At 39.8% G+C, this 23,379-nt stretch overlaps 1 protein-coding gene across 2 annotated transcripts in view; it reads right to left on the bottom strand.

The window, feature by feature from the left end:
* Positions 1 to 1,312: 1,312 nt before the first annotated feature.
* The window catches only part of DACH2 (dachshund family transcription factor 2), a 301,745-nt gene continuing 279,678 nt past the window's right edge, over positions 1,313 to 23,379 (bottom strand). Inside the window, exons 8-12 of one of the 2 annotated variants that reach the window (XM_033138098.1) lie at positions 16,475 to 16,620; positions 14,676 to 14,823; positions 13,578 to 13,721; positions 12,038 to 12,103; positions 1,313 to 2,265 (exon numbers count right to left, since the gene is read on the bottom strand). In XM_033138098.1, coding sequence (XP_032993989.1) covers positions 2,228 to 2,265; positions 12,038 to 12,103; positions 13,578 to 13,721; positions 14,676 to 14,823; positions 16,475 to 16,620 — 542 coding nt within the window. In that variant the 3' untranslated portion in view covers positions 1,313 to 2,227. Of the gene's footprint in view, positions 2,266 to 10,568; positions 11,910 to 12,037; positions 12,104 to 13,577; positions 13,722 to 14,675; positions 14,824 to 16,474; positions 16,621 to 23,379 lie in introns of those variants that run through there. The other variant, XM_033138097.1, reaches the window with a different exon arrangement.

The raw sequence follows: 23,379 nt of genomic DNA, 5'->3' as shown, positions 1-23,379 counted from the left end.
CATCCAGATGCAACATTGGAAGTCTGCATGTAGGATGTGAACGGTGTCAGTATTCATAAAGAGTAAATATGAAGCCTATTTAATAAGTAAATACTCAGATAATTCGAGATCGCAATCAGTATATACCATGATGACTACTCTTGGTGAAGAAGTGGTAGAGGACCATCTTGGTATGCTGCTTTTATTATCTGTATTTTAACAAATTTGCTTTTGTATTGCTTTAATTTTATTATAGTTTAATGAGTTTTTAACTGTTATAATGTAAATGTTTTTAGCTTTCTGTATTTTATGTGTGTTGTTTTAACCTTGAGTCCCAGTTTGGGTGAAAAGGCAAGATATAAATGTAACAGTAACAGTAACAGCAGTAGCAGTAGCAGCAGCAGCAGCAGCAGCCGGATCCAGAGAACCATGAATGCTATAGAAGCTATGGTACTTCAGATGTTGCTGAACTCCCTACTCCCATCATCTCTGAAATCAGTGTTAAGAAATTGAGATATAAAAGCTAGGAGCTAAATGGCACCTTAATCCTAGGTTATGGGCACAATAATGAAATGTCTAGGTGCACTTTTTTTTTTAATAACCAGAATGCAATGAATGAGAATGAATGAACTGCAGCTAAAATATTATGTTCATTTTTCACATGGTCTAGTCCTTCCCCTGACCACCCCCTAATATTCTTAAGAGAGTCTTCAGAGAGTAGCTGGAAGTGGGGAAGCAGAAAAAGCTCCTCCTTTTCCTTCCAATCTGCAGTTTTAATCTGAAATCTTAGGTGCAGTACTGCGCCCAGAGCTCAGAAACTGCTTGCACTAATGAAATTCTGTCGCAAAATGCGCCTAGTACAATGGGAGTTTTGAACACTGCCTGAAATGAGTTAAAATTGCAGATGCTTGCTTTTTCATACGATGTCCGGAATGAAAATCAATCCAGAAAATGTGACCAGTATCCACTGCTGTTCTTGTTTTCATTCCAAAAACAATACAAATGCTATGTGACTGATGACTTCCCCTGTCTCCCACCAGCTGCATTGCGTTTTTTTTGCATTGAAATGAATAGTGTCAGATAATGCAATTAATTGCTTAAATAATTATGTGAAGTTTTGCTATGGCAGACAGCAAGACAGTAAGATTTTTGACGGAAACTGAATTGCAGCAGATCAGAAACAATGCTGCAATAAATATGGGCAAAATAAAAATCAATGCTTTCTTACATCCTTACCAAACACAAACAAACAAACAGACAAACACAAACACTGTTATGGCTTCGTCTCCCTTTGGCATTTCCCCTCTCCAACACTTAAAAAAAATGCAATCAATTTCCAAAGTCAAACAAAATGTTTTTAATACTGCTGTTTTTAGCAAGAACATTTTAACAAAGAATGTGTACTTTTAACTTAATATTGTACAACAGAGAAACTATACTTTAAAATTTCTATTGTCTAATATTCTACCATATAGTCATCCTCCCCTCCCCCCCATTCTTCTTGAAAGACCAAAAGCCAAGCGGAACTGAGAATAATAATAATAATGTAATAATAATAATGATGATGATGCTGAATCAATTTATAATCCCCTTATTACATCAGCTATTGTGGGTTAAGTTCACACCCTCTCAGATTGCTCATCTAAGGAAAGGACAATTTTTACATCGTTATCATAATAAAAAATGTACATACTTTTATCTTCGAAATGTATTATATATTGAGTTTCAGCTTCAGTAAACAAAGCTTAAATTTATAAACACAATTGAAACGGCTCTATGTTGAACTGTTTCAGTGCTAACACTGGACCTGTAGGACATACAGCCAGTGAGAATCTTTGCGGCTTGTTTAATCCATTGTGCCATTGCTATACTGTAATAGCTAACTCCTTGGGGTGGGGGGTGGGAAGTTAGTTATTTTGGGGAATCATTCTTGTGTGTGCTTAAATATACTAAAACTTTTACCCCCTCCCTCTCTATCCTCTGGGGCCTAAAATGAATTGCTACAACAGGTTTGGTATAGTACAGAAAGCTTGAAAGAAGTCATAATATTTCTCAATGACATTTTGGCAGTTTTCAACACAGGAACAGTAAATTGCTTCACACTGTCCACATTTCAATGCTACCAATCCTGTCCTTCGCAGAACACTGAAGGCATCAAAGGTTAGAAGGGACTTCTTTCATGAGTTATATAGTCTTCAAATAGTGATCATTATATTTTCCCCATCCCACCCCTTCATTTTTACTGTCTTCAGTACATAATGGTAGGTTTGATGTATGCTCTGTTTTCTGGAAGAAAAAAAGAAGAACACAGCATGGTAATTACATAAATCTAATATTTGCACTTTTGAAAAGGCTGAGTTAAAATCAATATTTATGAATCACACACGTTTCAAATCTGCAAATGCAGGAATATCCCTGATTGGCTAGAGTAAAAGTAAGACTTTTGAGTACAGCGAGAAGTGAGACATGTACCATGGCAATTCCTTCTGAGTAAATATACAAACAATATTTGTAAGGCTCTGTACAGATGGACAAAGATGGTGAGCCTGTTGTGGATCCGCCTTCACTTCGCTTGGGTCAGACATACAACCTTCCTAAAAGAACTGAGCTCAGTAACAACCAATTTCTTCCTGATTCTGGCTGTGCAAAGTGCTGATTGGCTGGCCCTTGTGGAAATTATGAACTCACTTCCCCTCCTCTGCATTGATCAATGTAATAGTAATAGTAGTGATGGTGGCGATGATGATGATGATAGAAAACAATGGACCAGCTAAAAAAACATACCTAGGTGCAGAAATAAACATTTAACCTGCTAAACGTATCATTCACATCAATTTTTTAAAAGCAAAAAAGCTTAGCCATATTGTTGTTGTTTTTTTGGGGGGGTAACCTGTACTGGATTCAGAGTCAGGTATGCATGTCATTAGAGGAGCAAAAATGAATGGAAGCAGAATTTGCTCTGCAGCAGAAAAGCCTTCATTGGTTCCTGACTTTATGACTCTGTCTTTATGGGTTAGGCAAAATCACTAAGGGCTGAACTAGCCAAATAAGAGCAAAAGAGCTATGCAGAACATTTAAAAAGCTCTAGTAGTAGTAGTAGTAGTAGTAGTAATAATAATAATAATAATAATAATAATAATAATAATAATAATAATAATAATAATAATTTATTATTTATACCTCGCCCATCTGGCTGGGTTTCCCCCAGTAAGACTCTAGATCCTTTCTAAGTTAATAAAAACAAAACGTTGCTAAATCCAAGGTGCTAGATAGTTCTGGTGGGAGGTCATGCACTTAAGATTCCATGCAAGACTTCAAGACCTCATCCAGCAAACTAGGAACCAACAACTAGTTTATGACCAATTAGATTTATTTTTATTTTTGCTTTTTAAAAGACTTAACATTTTCTTTTCTGCTTAAAAGTATGACAATAAGCAATAAGTTTAAGTCAGACCTTGATGGGGGTGGGGGGAGACTTGGGATTGGAGCCATACCTGGAAATATCTGCCTTTCCAGAGAACCCAGGGAACCAGTACTGTCAGCATCTGCCCCGTTCTCTTTTGAGGGCACCTCCGCTTCAGAACCCTTCTCAGTGTGGGAGGGCACCCTACCACTACCACCTATCAGAGACCATGCTGAAGAGGGCTGCACTGAGGAGGAAAGGTGGGAGCCTCCCCCTCCCTGTGCTCCTGAGCTGGATCCTAAATCTTCCCAGGAGCAGAAGGACAGTATAGATTTGGAACAGTGGTTTGCAGAGGGACATAGTTCAGAAGGAAGAAGCTAGGAAATACTGGATGGGGAACAGCTAGGAGAAGAAACACTGGGAGAGAGAGAGGGTTAACAGATTCACTGTCTCTGGAAAGCATTCCTCCACTCTCTCCAAGGTCAAGAAGAGCTGAGACAGTGGCAGAACAGAAAGCACACAAAGCACAGAGGGTATAAGCTCAGATTTCAAGACACAGAAGTGACATGGATGAATAGGGATGTAAGGGGGTGAGATTCTTAATTGGGAGCAGCACCATTCCTAGGAGATGGGTTCTTTATTCTCTTGTTGTGATCATTAAAGTTTCTAACTGGTAAGAAGACTCCCTTTCCCTTTGTTCTGCTTATCTGCTGCCACTGGGGGGTGGGGGTTGATTCCCTGAAGCCTGACACCACCAGACAGGACCTCCCTCCCTGCCCCACCAAAGCCAATGCCTGAGAAACAGAGTACAAGCTCTTTCAGTCGCAAGCTTCCTCAGAGGGGGTGCAGTTAAAGTCCTCTTCGGTGCAGGACTATAAAAATCCAGTTGACTTTGGACTGCTTTTAGTGCCTTTACAGCCAGTCCATGACACCAAATCCACACAAGAGCTGACCATGGTCCTGATCTCCTGCAGCTGGCCTGCCCTTTATCCAGGTCTTGCCAGTACTAGTATGTGAGGTCCTAGACTGAAGCAGCTTAATTTATTTTGTTTTTGCATATATTCTTGAATAAAACCTGGAATATGAAATTGAGAGAACTAAAAAGGTGTCGAGTGAATCAAGTGAATACTTCCATTAGTCTACAAAGTGAATTAAGCTCATCACATGCCCAATCCATCTGCAAGAGGGCATATTTTAAAACATAAAAGACTGCATTACAAATCAGCATGGTTAGTAAATCAATATCTTCTCCTGGGATTGGGAGGAGAAGCCACTTCTATCACCTTTGTTTTCTGCAATCCTCTTTATCTGGAAAAGCAAACAGACACCAAGCTCTTTTCTTAATGATAAGAAATATGCTGTTTTAAGTTCAGGCAGTGGTGGTGGGGATGGGGGGGGGGGGAGTCTACAGAGAGCCAAAAGGAATGCAAATCTATATTCCTATTAGTCTTAGAATACATTTAAAGTCCAAACAGCTGCACCAGCAACTACTGCTTTTGGAGGCTGTAGGAAAATGATCAACCCAACCGGCGTGTGTATAATGTTGACATATCTCCCATTACTGTTTTACATATGCCAATACCAAATCTTCATAAGGAAAGAACCTGTATTGACCGGCTAACCGACACAGATCCTTGGAGCAATCACCAAGTTTTGCTACATTTCAATTTTGAAATGCATTTCAGATATAATATGAGTGATTTATCATTTAACGGGAGCTGTCAAAGTAAACTCCTAGATAAAACAAAAACATCTGGAACTATAAACAGCCGAGTGCAGGAGCTGAATTTTAATCCACATCCAGCATGTTCACTCTATTACAAACAGGAAACAGCTAATTAGTAATTGAATGTTTCATGTTTTTAAGAGGGCTTGTGCTTTCCAAACAGTGATGATCTAATATGGAGCTTGGACATAAACATGAATAAATACCAGGGACAAATGATTGCCAGAGGAATGTTCAGGAGCCTGGGAACCTCAAAAAGGATGCCAGGAGAACTGGACTGTGGAGGTATTTATAGTGGCGCAACATTACTGCCATGAGATCCACAGGGGCTTGGGCAAAGAGTAAACAACTTTCAACATTTCACATAAGTGAAGAGTGCTCCTTTCCATGAGTCACAGGGCCCAGAATGGAGTCTAGCAGCCATGGGGCAAGGTCACTTATGGTGGACAATGGTAGGTCAAGGGTATGGCCTGTGTAAAGTATACAGGAAGCAGATTTTACAGAAAAATAATGAACAGATGATGGTAGGCAGATAATGGATATGTTCAGATGTCATGACAGACGATGGTTTATTGCTCTGGGAATGAGCCTAGTCTCTGTTAATCTGGGCCCTGCTAGGCACGAGGGCACAAGCCATTTCAGCAAGCTTCACCCAACAGCAGAGCAGCCATGATGGATCAAAATGGATGACAAGGATGGGAAAGTTCAACTCTGGTCCACTCTGCGAAGGCTGCTTGGAACTGTTAGCCAGCTCTCTCAGTGGCAGTCATGTGAGACCTTGGCATCTTGGAAAAGCACAATGTTAGCACAATAAGATGCTAAAGAGCACAAAAAAGAAAAGAAAAACCAAACAGTGCTTCCAAACATTACTGAAAATAGAATGTGCTGGGATGAGTTGGATAGACCATGATCTTAATGAAGCAATGCTGGACAAGCATGGACCCCAGATATACTTCCCCCTAGTTAGGTTATGGACATTCAAGGTCTACAACTCACGTAGCTTGCCTACGCAAGTCAAATAATGATGGAAAAGATGGAAAATTATGTTCCATTTCCTGCTGCATGAGAAACTACTTTATCCCTTATATACCCAGTAGGTCACTGCAGTCTGTGGGAGAGCTTCTCCTTCAAGTCCCAAGTGCACCAGAAGCCGGATCCACAGTAACTCAGAGCAGGGCTTTCACTGTGGCTGCCCCTGTTATGTGGAACAGCATTCCTGTTGAGATATGACAGGCAACCACTATCTGCATTTTCCAGAAACAATTGAAGACATTTTTGTTCCAACAAGTTTTCTCAGCCAGATGAATAGGTCTCTGCCATGGGGATCTACTTGATATTAATTTTTAAAACAATTGTTTTTAAAGCTGTTTTAATTGCATAGAATCATAGGATTGTAGTGTTGGAAGGACCCCAGAGAGGCATATAGTCCAACCTCCTGCAATGCAGGAATCTCAATTAAAGCATCTGTGACAGATGGCCATCCAACCTCTGTTTAAAAACCTCCAAGGAAGGAGAGCCCACTGCCTCTTGTTGAACAGCTCTTCCTGATGTTTAGTTGGAATCTACTTTCTTGTAACTTGAATCCTCTGGAGCAGGAGAAAGCAAACTTGCTCCATCCTCCTCCGTGTGGCAACCCATTTTAGATATTTGGAAATGGCTATCATATCTCCTCTTAGTCTCCTCTTAACCAGGCTAAACATATGCAGTTCCCTAAACTGTTCCTTGTACGTTTGGTTTCCAGACCCTTGATCATCTTGGCTGCCCTCCTCTATAGACATTTCAGCTTGTCAGCATCCTTATTAATTGTGGTGTTCAGAACTGAACACAGTATTCCAAGGCAGAATTTCTATGTTCCATACCTTATCCTCATTTCTGTGTTTCTCAGCATGCCTAGCATTTGGGAATAAAGTTCACTGTTGCCCAGACAGAGCTGAGAGGAAGCACTTAATGAAGAGCTGAATAGGTACCAACAATGAAAGAAGAAAGGAAATGATTCTCTGCAAATCATTATTACTGATGTTATTATTAACAATATATTATAAATTGCTTTCCATACACATGTCTCAAAGTGATGTAAAAAAACCCCCAGTTAATGCTATTCTATGCTGCATCAACAGAAGTATAGTGGCCAGATCAAGGGAAATAATAGTCCCACTCTATTCTGTCTGATAACTAGGTGGGCTGAAGGGTGATAGGAGGCGAAATCTTCAGTTAAGAGTCGGAAATAGCAAGCTTAAGATGCTCATTCAAATGACTCTGATTGCTTTGTCAATGTAATTATAATGCTATTAAGCCATTCTCAACCCGTATTTTTTTCTAAGTACCATATTGCTATCTTTCATTGCTTTATGTTGCCAAGTTCCGTTTCAAGTTCAGAGTATCATTATCTTCCCTATGAAGGTAATAATATGCTTTGAATGAAGCACTGCATGTCAATAAACTGATGGATTTGTTTCAGTTATAATCTTGAGTCTGTGGTATTTATCACTGGATATGCACTATTCCCTAATTCTCTAGTTTGCTAATGTGCAACTTTGAACCCTGATCAGATCACCAAATTAGCAGCCCCCTGCCCCAGTTTGTTAGGAATTTTGGAAACTTTTGCTTCTGGTTTCATTTAACCACAGTTTAGCATTACACTGCAAGCCCAAATTGTGATTAATCTATGGTTTGTTGAAACCACAGTTTGAAGCAAATCATAGTTAAGATCCTTTGTCAGGTTTGGACAATACAGCAAGCCATAATTAACTGAAAACAGAAACAGGTGGGTTGCCGTGTTGGTCTGCCATAGTCAAAACAAAATAAAAATTCTTTCCAGTAGCACCTTAGAGACCAACTAAGTTTGTTCTTGGTATGAGCTTTCGTGTGCTTCCAATGCCTCCTTGTAGCCACACCAGCTAAGACAATTCCATTGTGACAAACCATTGTTTATTGTGATGTCTGGATGCAGTGTTATGCCGTAACAATTACACATTAGCTGATATTAAGTATACAGGCTTTGTGTCACTATCACCACTATTTACCGTTGCCTTGCTTGCAGAATGCGGATGACGCATATCTGTGAGCAGCCCATAGAACATACATTATTAGGTGACAATGCAAATGTAAGAGATGTTGATGATAATCAACGTCACTGTGTAGGGAAAGAGCTTTCTCTGCTGTGGCCTTCTCTGTCCCTAGGGAGGCTCACTTGGCACTGAATGTTTGAGGGAGTTGGGTTTGTTTAGCCTGCATAAGAGGAGACTTGAGAGAATATATGGCAGCCATCTTCAAAGATCTAAAGAGCTGTCAAATGGAACATGGAGTAAGCTTGTTTTATTCTGCTCTGAAGGGTAGGATTTGAACCAATGGATTCAAGTTACAAGAGATTCCGACTAAATGTCAGTAAGAACATTCTGACCCTTCCAACTCTACAATTCTGTGTTACTATGATTGTGTGCCTTTTCATCAGGCAAATATTTTTCTTTACTTTCCCTGGGCTTTTATAACTTGAGGAGTTTTACTCCATTTGATTTTATTGCTCTTTTTGTCCTACTTCTTTAATTGTGTTGAGTTTTATTGGAGCTTGTATTTTTATTGATATGGGTTTTGTTGTTGTTGTTGTTAAACCACCATGGGAGTTGTTGCATTTAAGAGTTGCATAGGTGTTGACTCTGAAATACAGATGGATGTTCAATCTGAGACTCACACATTCAAGATGTACCTTGATGCTGCACTCATTCAATAAGGTGCATGTAGGAACCAGTCCTACAATGTTATGCCTACTACCTTATTTCCCACTTCTTTCCCTTTCCCAAATCCACCAAAATCTTTTTCATTGTTCAGGCTTTGTGCAAACTGGTTGAATAGGAAAAGAAGCTAAGGTCAAAAATTCATCCTGTATGGAATGTTCAGGACCTATTGATGTTTCCATTTTATAGCATTTTTTACTGTATTACATAGTGAAGATTTTAAATAAATCTTTGGGCCATAAACGTATTATTTTATTAGGTTTATCCCATAATCAAATATTCATTTATGTGGGCTTCATTCTATTAAAAAATGAAATTAGACAAAGGTGAGCCAAACTGTGGATTTACAGTAGTTTAAAGCATAATTTAATTCTCTAGGGATAATATTGACAATATAAAAAGGGTATAAATGATATTCCCCAACACTAAAATATGCTTATGAGCCCCCAGTGCATGATAGGCTGTTTTACAACCTACCGTGAAATGCATGACTGCCTTAATAAGGAAGACATTTAGAAAGGGTTTTCAGACCCAGTACATTGTGTAACATGAATAAAGATCTCACAATTTTGCCTGTGAGCCAAATCCTATGTTAATGATGGTAATTTCCCCTTTGGATGATATTTTCTTTCCTAACAGGGTTGTTATTACATAGTATAGATGTCTCCCTCTGTTCTATATTTGGTATCATGGAAGAAAAGGGGGGAAACTCAGTAATTTTGGAGGTGGGACTCTTAATAGCAACCTAGGAGGCTGTCTTATACTGAGTCAGAGCACTGGTCCATTAGCTCACTACTGTCCACATTGACTGGCAGCAGCTCTCTAGGGCTTCAGGCAGGGTTTGTTCCTCAGCCTTACCTGCAGGTGCCAGGGACTGAACCTGGCACCTTCTGTGGGCAAAGTAGGTGATCTTACCACTGTGCTGCAGCTCTTCCCTTAATTCTCAGTGCATGGTCATGAGAGCACAGTAAGTGGCTCATTTGATGTTGCTCAATCAAATTGCTGGCATTGTGGGTACATGCACACAACAGATTTTTACATTTAGTTTCTAATTTTGTGAAACTTGCCCCAAAGCACAGCTTCTATAGGCCAGTTCATATGCTCTCCAGGGACTTGAAAACTTCAGAATGTAGGTGGCAGGACGGCATGCTTGAATACACTGCTGTGTGTTCAAATCTCTCCCTACATGTAGAGTCTTTGGCGATTAAATGGCAAGCAAACAAGTAAGCAAATGAATAAATAAATAAATAAATAAATGGTAGGGAGAACAGCTCTCCTCTTGTCTTTGATAGTCCTCAGCGAGGACCAATAAAAACTGTCCAATGAGCAAATTATAATGCTAGACTGTACCGTTTCTGAATGAGGGGGTCCCACATATTTGAATTATTCCCCTTTACTTAGGTCATACAGTAATTTAGTGAGAAGGGGGTTTAGCAAAGCATACTAGCTGATTGGTGCTTTAACTCTATTCCAGATTACATACAGTCAAAACTGGAGCTCTCAAGCTTCAGTCTAATCCCCTCAATTTCATCACCCTTTTCAAGATGTACAAAGAGTTCCCCTTTCCCCTATGTTCTCACCCCATCCCTCTTCAGGATGGGGTGAGAACATAGACAGATAGTTTGCCAGTTCTGTTTCTGCCACTGGCAACGTTGGTGGTACCCCATGTTGATGAGTGGCACCCATTATTTCTTTTAGCTGCATAATGCAACATGAGAGCAAGAGTAAGAAAGCAATGCTCTCTGATTTGGTTTCATGATGATCCAACAAAGCCAATTCAGAGTGAGGAAAATAAAATGGTTTTGTGATGATATCATGAAGCCAAACCAGAGTAAGGCTCATATTTTCTGCTGCAACTAAAGAAAAAAATGGATGCTGAACAGTGGCAGGGAATGCGGTTACTGCTGCTGTCAGAACTACAAAGAGGTGGCAAAGAAGGGATACATCCCACCATTCTAACTTTCAATTTTAAAATATTTTATTCAGAAGATTCTGCTCAGGTCTTCTTTTAAGGTCTCACCGATTTTGTCAAGACTTTCCAAATGAAATCACTGGCCTCTAAATGTGCTCAACTTAACCACCCTACAAGTTTGTTGTTATTTTGTTTTTTAAAAGTGAAGATTTTCATGTTTACTGTGATGGTACATCTGTAATATTAAGGAGTATTATTAACTCTTATTTTTATAGAAGAAGAGAAAGATGAAACACTAGCATTGGTTATTATTTTCCTCTTTTTTGCATCTACAGGCTCTTACTAAATGAAATATAATAATATACAAAAGTTAACTAAGGTATAAACATGCAAAAGGAGAAGTCTCCTTGCGATCATAAAATGATGTTATTTTCTGTTCAGCAGTTCATGTTACTGCTGTTCATGCTAATTAATTAAAGGAGCTGTTGCTGTAATGTGCAAACAGGGAATCTGAGAAACTGAGAGGGCTTTTAGGTCTCCGAGTGAAGTTAAGTCAATCTGGGTGCGAGCAATCAAACGTAATGAAATCACATGTCAGTGCTAAGCTTGCAAAAACTGTGAAGTTTGACTGGGGAGTAAAAGGATTATAATTAGATTTCCAATAGGATAATAACTAAATGGCAGAAAGCAGTAAAGAGAAAATATTACTTTGTTAGCTAATGGTGCTGCTGTTCGAGCTTCAGTTTTTATCAGCACCGCTTGTAGTTGTGCTAATTTAATTTGCTTTTATCAGCAAAAAATGTACCACTCGAACGGTACTTGAATGTCATTTGCAAAAATCATTGATCTGAAGGTGCACTTAATGACACCCAGTATGTTTATTTTATGGGAAACGGAGATTGGTTGATAAAAATTGGTTGATGCACCATCCTTGCATTTGGCCCCGCAAGTGAGTTATGGCAACTGAAACAGAAGAACATTCAAATGTGAATCTTTTCTTCGGCTTTACAATGCAACTGCCTGCTGGACGCCCACACAAGAGTGAAGAGTTAAGACTTGCATGCTGAGGAAACAGTGGTGGTTTCCAAGGGCAAGACCGGCCTGAGAGATTTTGCTGCTTGAGACAAACGATATCTGGAGGGCCACAGGTGGAGAAATCTGTGGAGAAATCTGTATGATTAGAATTTCAGAAGCATCTTTAGGGCTGTGTAGGCTTTGTTCCCATTAATTGCTAGCTTGCTGGGTTAGAAGCAAAAAAAGGATAGAAGAGCCGAAACATACCATACCTTGCATTGGTGCACTGTCATGTTGGGTTCCATTGCGTTCAGTCTCCATGTCTGGAATCCCAGCATCTGCAAAGCACAATTTGCAGTTTTTTATGTTGTGAACTGCCCTCAGATCTACGGGGATAGGGCAAATATACTCATTAATAAATAACAACAACAATAATAATTTATGCAACCGCAGTATCTGAAGAAAGTTAAGCACAGATCAAAATAATATTTCATTATTCCATTATGTTTATACTCCACCTTCTCTCCAAGGGCTCAAGCTTCCCTCTCCGTGTCTATCCTCACAACCACCCTGTGAGGTAGGAGTTCATGACTGGCCCAGTGAATTTTCTGGTCTTTGGAGATTTGCTACAGACTGGTGAAAAGTTTGGACAGGGGCAACTCTGTAAGCATACTTCCTGAACTGGGATTAAAAAGGATTCTAGATTTTAACTTGTGTGGGAGAAGTGCATTTCCGGAGCTGTTTACTGCAGCAGCCTAATATTGGCGCACCTCATTCTCAGTTGTTCCCTGGATACAGCAAGGAACACTTCTTTCCACACAAACCTGACTGACCAGGTAAGAGGATCCACATCAGAGCCCAGGAAAATGGATTTAGGATTGCAGCTGTGTAGCACAATCCAAACTCAAGATGAACTGATGGCATGCAGGAATAAATCCCTCTATCTGTCTTTGCTGGCTCAGCTGTTGGAACTTAAGAAGGCCTAAGTCAGGGGTCAGCAACCTTTTTCAGCCATGGGCTGGTCCACCATCCCTCAGACTATGTGGGGGGGGGGCCGGACTATATTTTGAAAAAAAATATGAACGAATTCCTATGCCCCACAAATAACCCAGAGATGCATTTTAAATAAAAGCACACATTCTACTCGCGTAAAAACACCAGGCAGGCCCCACAAATAACCCAGAGATGCATTTTAAATAAAAGGACACATTCTACTCATGTAAAAACATGCTGATTTTTGGACCGCCCAAGGGCCAGATTGAGAAGGCGATTGGGCCACATCCGGCCCCCGGACCTTAGGTTGCCTACCCCTGGCCTAAGTCCTGAAAAAGCTATGTGATTGGGGATGTGATGGTGCAAGGAGACACTTAACACTTATTCCAAACCTCTTTCAGCTCATTCACATGACCTGGCAACTGTGACAAAAAGGGTGGTTGTACGTCAAACTCTTTTTTTAAAGGGCTGTTTTCCTTCTGCCAGGCTTGGGCCAACTCAGACAGCAGTGGCCATACTCCTGTATGGAGTTTGGAATGCAGTTAACTTATGCCTGCTTAATTTAAGCAGGTATAAATTTTGCTGGCTTCATATACTTAGGATTGCTCTGCAAATCTGACTGATGAAGTCATCAGGCTTTTAAAATGTTCTCCTGTTGTGATCTTCTTATGCAGTGCTGCATTAATCTTCATCGAGACTGTATTTTTTCACACTTTATAAACTGCTTTGGAAGGTTGTACTCCTGAAAAGTAGTATAATATGATTTAAATGAATGAACAAATAAATGAATTCACCAGCGATGCCCAACTAACACGTTACCATTTAGCATCCTGAGACTATCGCCTGATGTTGCCTGTTTAAGTGCCTGTTCCGCTTGCTCTCTCCTCTTTGATTCAAACTCAAGAGCTTCTTGCAATTTTCTCTTGGCTTTCTTCTCTTTCTTCAAGCGCTTTTGAATTATTGCTGAAAGATGAAAACACAATTATGAAAGCATTAATGGGACCTTCCCTGGGAATATAAAACAAATATATTTCTCTGCTGACATTCCAGTTCTGCTTTGGGTTTACAAGACTATTACACCCTCTTTCTCCATATAAACATTCTTGAAAATTAGATAATTGTGATTCTGCTTGCTACACATTTGGGCATCAAAATGAAAATTTATCTTATCTGTCTATCATCTATCTATCAATTTATTTATTTAAAAAAATTACCTCCTGCCTTTCCATGAATCATGAGCAGAGTGTTTAGCAACAACAAACAAACAAACAAATAATAGTAATAGTAATACTACTTTTAATCATAATAATACAATTAAAACAAAGACATAACCTGGAATGTCAAATTTCTTTCCATTTGGAAATGGTAAGCACACCGTCGAGGTTTCTGTTCTGCTTTTGCAAAACTCAGAGGGTTTGATCTACTCTAGATAATTAGAGTAGACCCACTGAAATCCATGGGACTTTCTTTGGGGACAACGACAAAACAACGGTTTGGATCTACACTGTCATACTTAAGAGAATAAACTATTATATTCTCAAAGTATGATAGCATACTCTACATGTTTTGACTTAAAGATGTCATCAATGTCATAAAAATATAAGAGGAGCCCAGCTGGATCAGTCCAAAGGCCTATCTAGTCCAGCATCCTGTTTCTCACAGTGACCAACCAGATGCCCCTGGAAAGTCCACAAACAAGATATGAAGGCAACAGCTCTCTTCTGTTGTTCTCAAGTTTCTCCCTGGCAGCCTCTCCCTGTTTCCCTCTGTGATATAGTAAGAGCACATATAGAAGAGGTGAGGCCATGGTGATCCAAATGAATTAGGTTTAGATTAATTAATGAATTAGGTAGGAAGGAGAAAGGCTTCTAACCATAGGGAGCAGCATGCCAGAAATCAGTTTTTCTTTTGGCTTACCTCTGTTTTGCAGCTCAGCAGTGAGTTGCCTTTCCAGACTCTCTCTCAGTTCTCTCTCCCTGCACAGCTCCATCTTCAACTCTTTCTTATCCTGCTGGATCTGTTTCTCCTGCACTCGAGCATTATCTACAGCAACTTTCAGCAACCCCTGTTAAAATAGGTGCACACAAACTGATCCTGAAAACATCTTTTAAATGGAATGGTAGGGCTGAGCTCAGGCGAGGGAACAATGGGCACTGTATTATTTTTTGCCTTGTCAACATGATCACAATTCTGGTGAATCTAGTGGTTGACAATATTGTTGGATGACATCTGGATGAACAATCCCATTCAGAGTCTGCAGGAGACAGATGGTTTACTACAGATCCAGGCTCTGGTTAATGCACACTCCAATTTCCAGTCTCATACATCAGTGCAATACAATATAGCAGTCTTTCTCAATCTGGTGCCCTCAGTATGTTTTGATCTGAAACTCAAATCTTTCCTGACCATTGACCATGCTAGTTCAGGCTGATGGAAGCCGTAATCCAAAGCATATGAAGGGTTCCAGGCTTAGAAAGGCTGCACCATTAATTAACATGGATTCCCACTATTATCTTAGCACAAACTCTTCCAATTTCAGCAAATACTGGATTCACCCAAAGATTTGTGTTACTGGAAAAATAAACATATTTTAGGACCAAATGGTTTTTGTGGGAGAAGACTCAGCAATGACTTAATTGTGCTCCCTCTAATGCTCATGCATCACTCTTTTTCCAATTTAGGGGCTTCCTCATTTATTTCAGAACTTGCATACGTTGTTTGGAGTTCTCAGTCTGAAATACTTGTGGAAGATTTTGAAGGTGGGGGTACTCGTGTGTGCCTGAAGTCCCTTGCGTGAAAGAACTCCATGGGTTGGGGGCATTCAAATATAGTGGAACTGTACGTATCAGCTGAATCTCATTGCTAAAATCTATTGATGAATGAAGGACAAGTGGACGTTGGCAGATGATCCATAAATAATTCGGCATATGCATTCTAAGGAGAAGAAGTATTTGTTAGTTGATTTATTTAAATGATTTCCATCAAGCTTTTTGACTATAAGATCCTCAGGATAGCTAAGAAAACCAATGACAAAAAAGCAAAAGGTAAAAAGTTAGGTTGAAGTGCTTGCAAGCTTATAACATTTGTAATATAACATAATATCACACAAACTTTCTACTTTTCACAATTCACGTTAAAATCACCATCCATTAAAAAAAATGTGATTCTGAGATCAACGAACAGTTGATTGAAACTAAATCCAAATTTCCCACCATAAAACAAAGTTCCTAAATCCCAACTATATTATAGATAATAGAGATTTATCCTTCTCACATATCTGACCTCATATACATGAGCACATCTTTCATATAAGGCATATGGGTTTACTACAGCCTGCATATTATTATCCAATACAAAATAAACTCAATTTCTCTTGTTTGCCTCCCTTCCCTGGCTCTGATTACATTTATTCTTTTTACATGTATACTTGTTCCCAAGTTTCCATTATCCAAAATGCTAATTCAGGAGGGTTTTTGACTTTTTCTGAACTTGACATATAGACATCATACTGTGTAGTCATCTGGGCAGTTGTTGCAAGTTGTCCTTTGGGGACACCACTTCTTTAAGATAATCAGACAGACTAGAGGAACTCTTGCTAATTTATAACCAATAATTTATCTTATTTCTGTTAATATTTGATACCAATATAATTTGACTTTAAGTCTCTGTCATCTCAATGCAGGGTGGGAGGTGGAATAATCACTGGGGCATTTTACCTGTATGTTGGTTAATAAAGTTTCTACGGATGACAATCCATCTGCAAAAAGAAAAGGTGCACGGAAACCAGGAGGAACAGTCTGCCCAGCCAGTTGGATCTTCTCTAAGGTTGGTGCCATTATTGGGATGCCAATCTGGATCTCTTCTGTAAAGACATGACAGAGAAGGAACAATTACAACTAATTAGCATCTTATTACCTGGGGAGCAACTGAGGCAACATCTTTAAAAATGACCTCTATTAAAGAATTGAGGGGATGCTCCCAAACTTGGAGGGGTATTTCATGCCACAGAAGACAGAATTAGGATTTAAGATTACCTTAACAGACTCACAAAACTAACAAAACGACTTTCAATAGGGAGAAATGTTAGGCTCTGCACTTAGAGTAGTGGAGCATGGAAGTTGGGGCTTAGCTACCTATCCACACCTACCGGTATGAAGAATTACTGATGGAATCAGACAGCTGCCCCTCAACCAAAGTTGCTCTGGAGGGACAGGATCATCTTGGACTTCCTCAGGTGGGAATGGATCTCGTTATTATCAAGGGCTACAAGGATGAGTTCTTCATTGATGGCACCTGGGTGAGCTACTCAGAGTCAATATTCACCTTACCATTGGCAACAGGCCCAAGAGCCTCTCAGTCTCCACCATGGCCCACTACCTGAGGACCTCAGCCAGCGCAGCATTTGTCTGAGCTGGTTTAGCAATGGGCATCATGTGTATTTTAATGAACTGAATGGAGTGAAATATTAGGAGTTATGGAAGAGTAGAGAGAGAGTTTGTGAACTTAACAGTACTTACCTTGTTCACTTAGCTGCTATTTTGTTGTTAACTTTGTTTTACAGATTATAAATATTTGTTGCATAATATGATATATAATATGTTATGTAATATATCTGTTATACAATATGACCTTTGCGGTAATTGTGATATTTAGATTGTTTTATACATTGTAATTGTTTACTGATAATTTGCTAATTATTTTAGAAATTGCATAGAAATACAATAAATCAAATCAAAACCAAATCAAATGAAGTCATCTTGCAGTTCCAGAAAGGAACAATTAAAGGAAGGAAAGAAATGCGATAACTTTTTCTTCTTTTTTTTGCCCCGGAAACTTCTTTGTCTTAAATAAACGAAGCAACAAACAGAATGGAAGTAATTTGGTTCTAACAACAGGTATAATACTAACTATAATTGTGTAATGTTTAAAATACAGTCAAAACTGCTGGCTTTTACATAAAACAAAAGACTGTGCACAATCTTTACTGCATTGAGAGTCATTTTTGCTTCTCGTTGGTCATATTGTTTCACTCTTGCTGATTTAAAAAGGATTAAAAGAAATCAGATTTTTGCTCCATTGCCCTTTTTGATGGATGGATGAATTCAATGCTTAATTCTTTTAAATCCCCTTTGCGATACTCAGTGATCATGTAACAATGGAAATTTGGGGCTGTGTATATTCTGTAACCACACTGTGCAAGTTCAGAAATTAGTAACGGGTGGACAGCTCTATGTCCTGTGTGAAGGTGCCATACAGCCATGTGAAGTCAGACCACTGATCCATGCATCCCCGTACGTCTATCTATATTTTATATTTATAGGATTGCTTTATTTCATATTTTAATTCTAGGTGTTACATTTTAATGTATTAATAGGATCGCTCAGTGTGCATTTTAATTATTCATCTCTGTATTTTAATGTTTCTGTAATTTGTTTTTATTCATATAAACCACTTAGAAACCTATTTCGGCATTAAGTGCTGCTACAACAACAAAACAACAACAAAACAACAACAAATTCTAGCAATGATTCTCCAGGGTCTAAGGCAGGGTGCACAGATTTTAGGAGTGAAGTTTATAGAATCATAGAATTGTAGAGCTGGAAGGGACCCTGAGGGGGTCATCTAGTCCAACCCCCTAAAATGCAGGAATCTCAGCTAAAGCAACTATGAGAGATGACCATCCAACCTCTGCTTAAAAACCTCCAATGAAGGAGATTGTCAAAGAGCTCTTCCTGTCAGAAAGCTCCTCCTGGTGTTAAGTCAGAATCTCTTTTCTTGTAACTTCAAGACATTGAGTCCTACCCTCTGCAGAAGGAAGAAACAAGCTTGCTCCATCTTCCATATGACAGCCCTTGAGATACTTGGAGACAGCTCTCATGTCTAGCCCACATTTTCCCAGCTTCTCCACAAGAATATAACGGGGAACTTTGTCAAAAGTCTTATGAAATCAAGATATACTATGTGCACAACATTCCCCTGATCCATGAAGCTTGTAACTCTCTCTATAAAAAAGAGATTCATTTGGCATGACTTGTTTTTGAGAAACCCCTTCAGAGTCTTAGTAATCACAGCATCCTTTTCTAAGTGCTCACAGACTGACTGTTTCATTATTTGTTCTACCACCTTTCTTGGTATCAACTCAAGCTGACTGGTTTATAGTTATCTGGGTCTTTTCTCCCATTTCTGAAGGTGAGGACGATGTCTGCCTGCCTCCAGTCCACAGGGGCCACAGCTTTTCTCCAAGAATTCTCAAAGATTATAGAAAGAGGCTCTGAAATTACATCTGCAAGCTCCTTTAGTACCCTTGGATGCAACCCATCAGGCCCTGCAGATCTGAATTCATTGAAAGTAGCTAGGTGTTCCCTTACCACATCTTTTCCTATCTTGGGCTGCATCGCCCTCCTTACAATATTTATTCTGTTATCACCAGGTTGGGCATTGCCTTCTTTTTTTGGTGAAGACAAAGGCAAAGTAGGTGTTGAACAGTTCCGCCTTCTTTCTGTCACCCAATAGCATTTCTCCATCTTCGCCACACAAAGGACCTACTATTTGCTTGCTCTTCCTCTTGCTTCAAACATAGCCAAAGAAACCTTTTATTGTTATTTTTAACCTCTCTTGTAAGCCTGAATTCTGAGCTTTGGCCTGCCTGATCTTCTCCCTGTAACTGTTGGCTACTCGTGTATACTCTTGCCAGTGTGGTGTAGTGGTTAAGAGCGGTAGACTTGTAATCTGGTGAACCAGGTTTGTGTCTCCGCTCCTCCACATGCAGCTGCTGGGTGACTTTGGGCTAGTCACACTTCTCTGAAGTCTCTCAGCCCCACTCACCTCATAGAGTGTTTGTTGTGGGGGAGGAAGGGAAAGGAGAATGTTAGCCGCTTTGAGACTCCTTCGGGTAGTGATAAAGTGGGATATCAAATCCAAACTCCTCCTCCTCTTCTTCTTCTTTGTTTCCCATTTCTTCCATTTCTTATGCATGCCATTATTATTATTATTACTGTCATTATCACTATTATTATCTGATTATTTTTCAGAGTTTCTAATAAGATTCTGTCTTCTCAGCACATCAGTTCAGTTAATATTTTATGAGAAGGTATGATCAATCTTTCTGCTATTCCCTCCAACCCTATCCTCTGGTTACACACTTAAAACAAGTTCTTCCCAAGTCAAAGACTACATACCATTTCTCATGCTCAAATATTTCATATGCAGGGTCAAGTCATTAAAATTAATTGTTTGTGCCCAAAACTACTCCTCTGTGAAGCAAGGTAAACTAAACGTATCTTGGAGAGGTGGAGGGAAAGACAGAGGGGGAGAGCAAGCGAGCGGGCGAGTGCAATGAATGAATTGTGGATAAACTGCTTAAAACAATCTAGAAACCTCAACTGCTTGGGAAGGGGGGGGCATGGGAGGGTGGGGGAAAGTAATGCTATTAAAATGGCCAAAAGGAAAATTCATATTGACTGCAGAGACAGGGCACACCGTCTATGGTTAGTAATGTTGCTGTAGAGTAGATTGAAGTTTCAAAATGGCATTAGTCTTCTTTAAAGAGATAGACACGGCTAAATTAGGTGCTGCTGGCTGCAGTGAGGATCAAATGCAAAAAGAAATCATATTTCACCTGAGCTAGTCAACAGCAGGAAAATAAATAGAAATATAAGAGCTATGCAGGCAATGATTCATTTTGATAATCTGGCCCAAGAGAGACACAGGGAGACAGCATCCAGATCTAAGCTCCCCACCAAAAGACAAATAGGAGATGGAGGGTGGAGACTGGGATGACAGCCTAGCAGAGGTCACATCGATTTCTACCAGCGGTTTTCACACAGATGAGATAACCCTGCACTCCATTTGCCCCATTGTTCATATCCTACCTGTCCCGCAAGCCATAAATTTCCAAGTCCCCGAAAAAAGGGGCAGTAAAGAAGAAGGATTCTACTTATGACTTCTTATGATTAAGTTTTTGTGCTAACCAAACATGGTTTGCCAACCAAGGTCACATTGCATGTTAAAGTCCGTAATAGCTAGGAAAAGACTAGGGGAGGCATATTACGGTTTAGCGTCTATGGGTGGGAAAGGGAGAGGGGGGTGGGGAGAAAAGAACCCCTGTCAAACAATTCATCATTTTCTCCTCCTGATTGAAATCACACACTGCGAAGATGAATGATATAAGCATTAGAAATCTATTTCAATCTTGTAATAGATCTTCACATCTGAATGGTGCCCCCCTTTTAGGGCTACCTTCAACAGAAGCACATGGAGGGAGTAGAACTGTATTTGTTAATTTGTTAAAGACATAAAAATAAAAATCTTAATTGGCAAAGTGATGATGCTATGACAACCCCAACAGCAAGAATAAGTATGGAATGTCCCTAAACAGGTCACTCTCTTTGTGGGTGTAATACAAAGGCTTTGATGTGTGTGTTTGAATTTTAACACCCACTATTCACGATGTATACACTGAAAGCTGCCACCCATGGGGTGGCAGAATAAACAGGAAATAAAACTAGGACCTAACCAAGGGCACAAGCAACATTGCATTTATTGAGGCAAAGGGAAGACTGCTTTTATGGAGCTTGTTTGTCATGCCTTGTAATGGCATCCTAGATTCTATTCAGAGGGCATGGTTTTAATTTCTAGCACTCATCCCATGATGAATAGGCATCCTGTTAGGCTCTTCTTCTTCTTGTTCTTTTTTACATGTGTTGAGAAACAGAATATAAAGCAAAATGCTCAGAATGGATAGAATATGACCCCCCCCCCAAAGACGCATTAGCACTGAAACAGCTCAGTTGGTAGAACACGAAACTCTTAATCTCAGGGCTGTTGGTTTGAGCCCCACATTGGGCAAAAGATTCCTGCACTGCAGGGGGATGGACTAGTTGACCCTCACAGTCCTTTTCAACTCTACAGTTCTATGATCCTAAGCCCAAAATCACACCAAAAGCTGTGAAAGCATTTACTGGGATTGGGAAAGCATGTGTAGCTTTGAGATTTTTTTTTAAAGTTTTAAGTTTTTATTTTTATTTTTAAAATTTGTACACTCTTTACATCAGAGGATTTTACAACCAAAATAAACCATAAGACAAACAAGAATATGACTTTAATTTTCATTCATGTTAATCTCCTTCTTTTAACTCCTTGTTCTTAACTTCTTAAATCACATATATATCTTCAACAATTTTCCAAATGCTACCCTATACCTCCCTCCCCCCATTCCCGTTACTTCCCTTCACCCATGTGAGATCTTCTCAACCTAATATTGTTTCTCGTTGTGTTGACAAAAGTTTGTATTTGTTGTTCCATATATGTCATGATATCGTCTTGCATCCTTGCGCATTTTACCTATTGCATATTAAATTTAAGCTCCAAAACCAAATCTTTCCATGTATTCCTTTACGCTCTCCAACTCTTTGTAATTTTTTTGGTTGGAACAGCCTCTAATTGTTGCCGTTAATTTTGCCATCTCAACAAATTCTCAGATTTTAGCTCACCATTCTGATATTTCTGGTATTTTTTTTTCTGTTTTCCAATTTTTAGCCAATAATAATCTAGCCGCTACTGTTGCGTAAAGAAATACATTCCTTTTGTCCTTGCGGGTGTCACTGGTTATTACATGTGTAGCATTGAGATTTGGGATACACACACACACACACACACACACACACACTGGACATTATCTTTGGCAGGGCTCTACCCCAGTAGCCCTAGTGGAAGAGTTTTTCCGCTGCATCCAATTCATCACAACATTTCAATTCCAGTCAACAACTAGCTGCTTCCTATCCATTTAAAGAAGAAGAAGAAGAAGAGTTTGGATTTGATATCCCGCTTTTCACTACCCGAAGGAGTCTCAAAGCGGCTAACATTCTCCTTCCCCTTCCTCCCCCACAACAAACACTCTGTGAGGTGAGTGGGGCTGAGAGACTTCAGAGAAGTCTGACTAGCCCAAGGTCACCCAGCAGCTGCATGTGGAGGAGTGCAGACGCGAACCCGATTCCCCAGATTACGAGTCTGCCGCTCCTAACCACTACACCAAACTGGTTTAAAGCAGTATCAAACCAACAGTCACGGCTTCCCCCAAAGAAACCTGGGAATTGCAGTTTGTTAAGTGTGCTGAGAATTGTTGGAAAACCCCTACTCCTCTCACAGAGCTACAATTTCCAGAGTGGTATAACCATCAATCCATCTTTCATTGGTACTCTGGAAATTGTAGCTCTGTGAGGGAAACAGTGGTTCTCTCCCTTAACAAACTACAATTGCCGGGTTTCTTTGGGGGAAGCCATGTTAGTGCTTTAAATGGATAGCACATATGCGGCCGATGTCTAACTCATTAGTGCACAACCTGTGGTGCTACAGGTGTTGTTGGAACACTACTCTCCATCGTTCCTGCCCGTTGGTCATGCTGGGTAAGGCTAATGGGAGTTAAGTGTGCAACAACATTTGGAGTGCAAAAGGCTTCCCACCCCTTGTGTAACTGAACCGAACTGAGTTCTTCTGTTTAACTTAACCTCTCACCCGTCTTCTTCCCATCCCTCTCTTGCCTCCCTTGCACTGCATATTTAAGTGGGGGCAGGAGCGTAGCCTTTTCTTATTACTCTGTAAAGTGCCATTGACCATGATGGCT

Source organism: Lacerta agilis, chromosome Z (genome assembly GCF_009819535.1).
Source record: "Lacerta agilis isolate rLacAgi1 chromosome Z, rLacAgi1.pri, whole genome shotgun sequence".
NCBI classification, from domain to species: Eukaryota; Metazoa; Chordata; class Lepidosauria; order Squamata; family Lacertidae; genus Lacerta; species Lacerta agilis.
The sequence above is the reverse complement of the archived record's forward strand: the minus strand, read 5'-3'. Positions and strand labels throughout refer to the sequence as shown.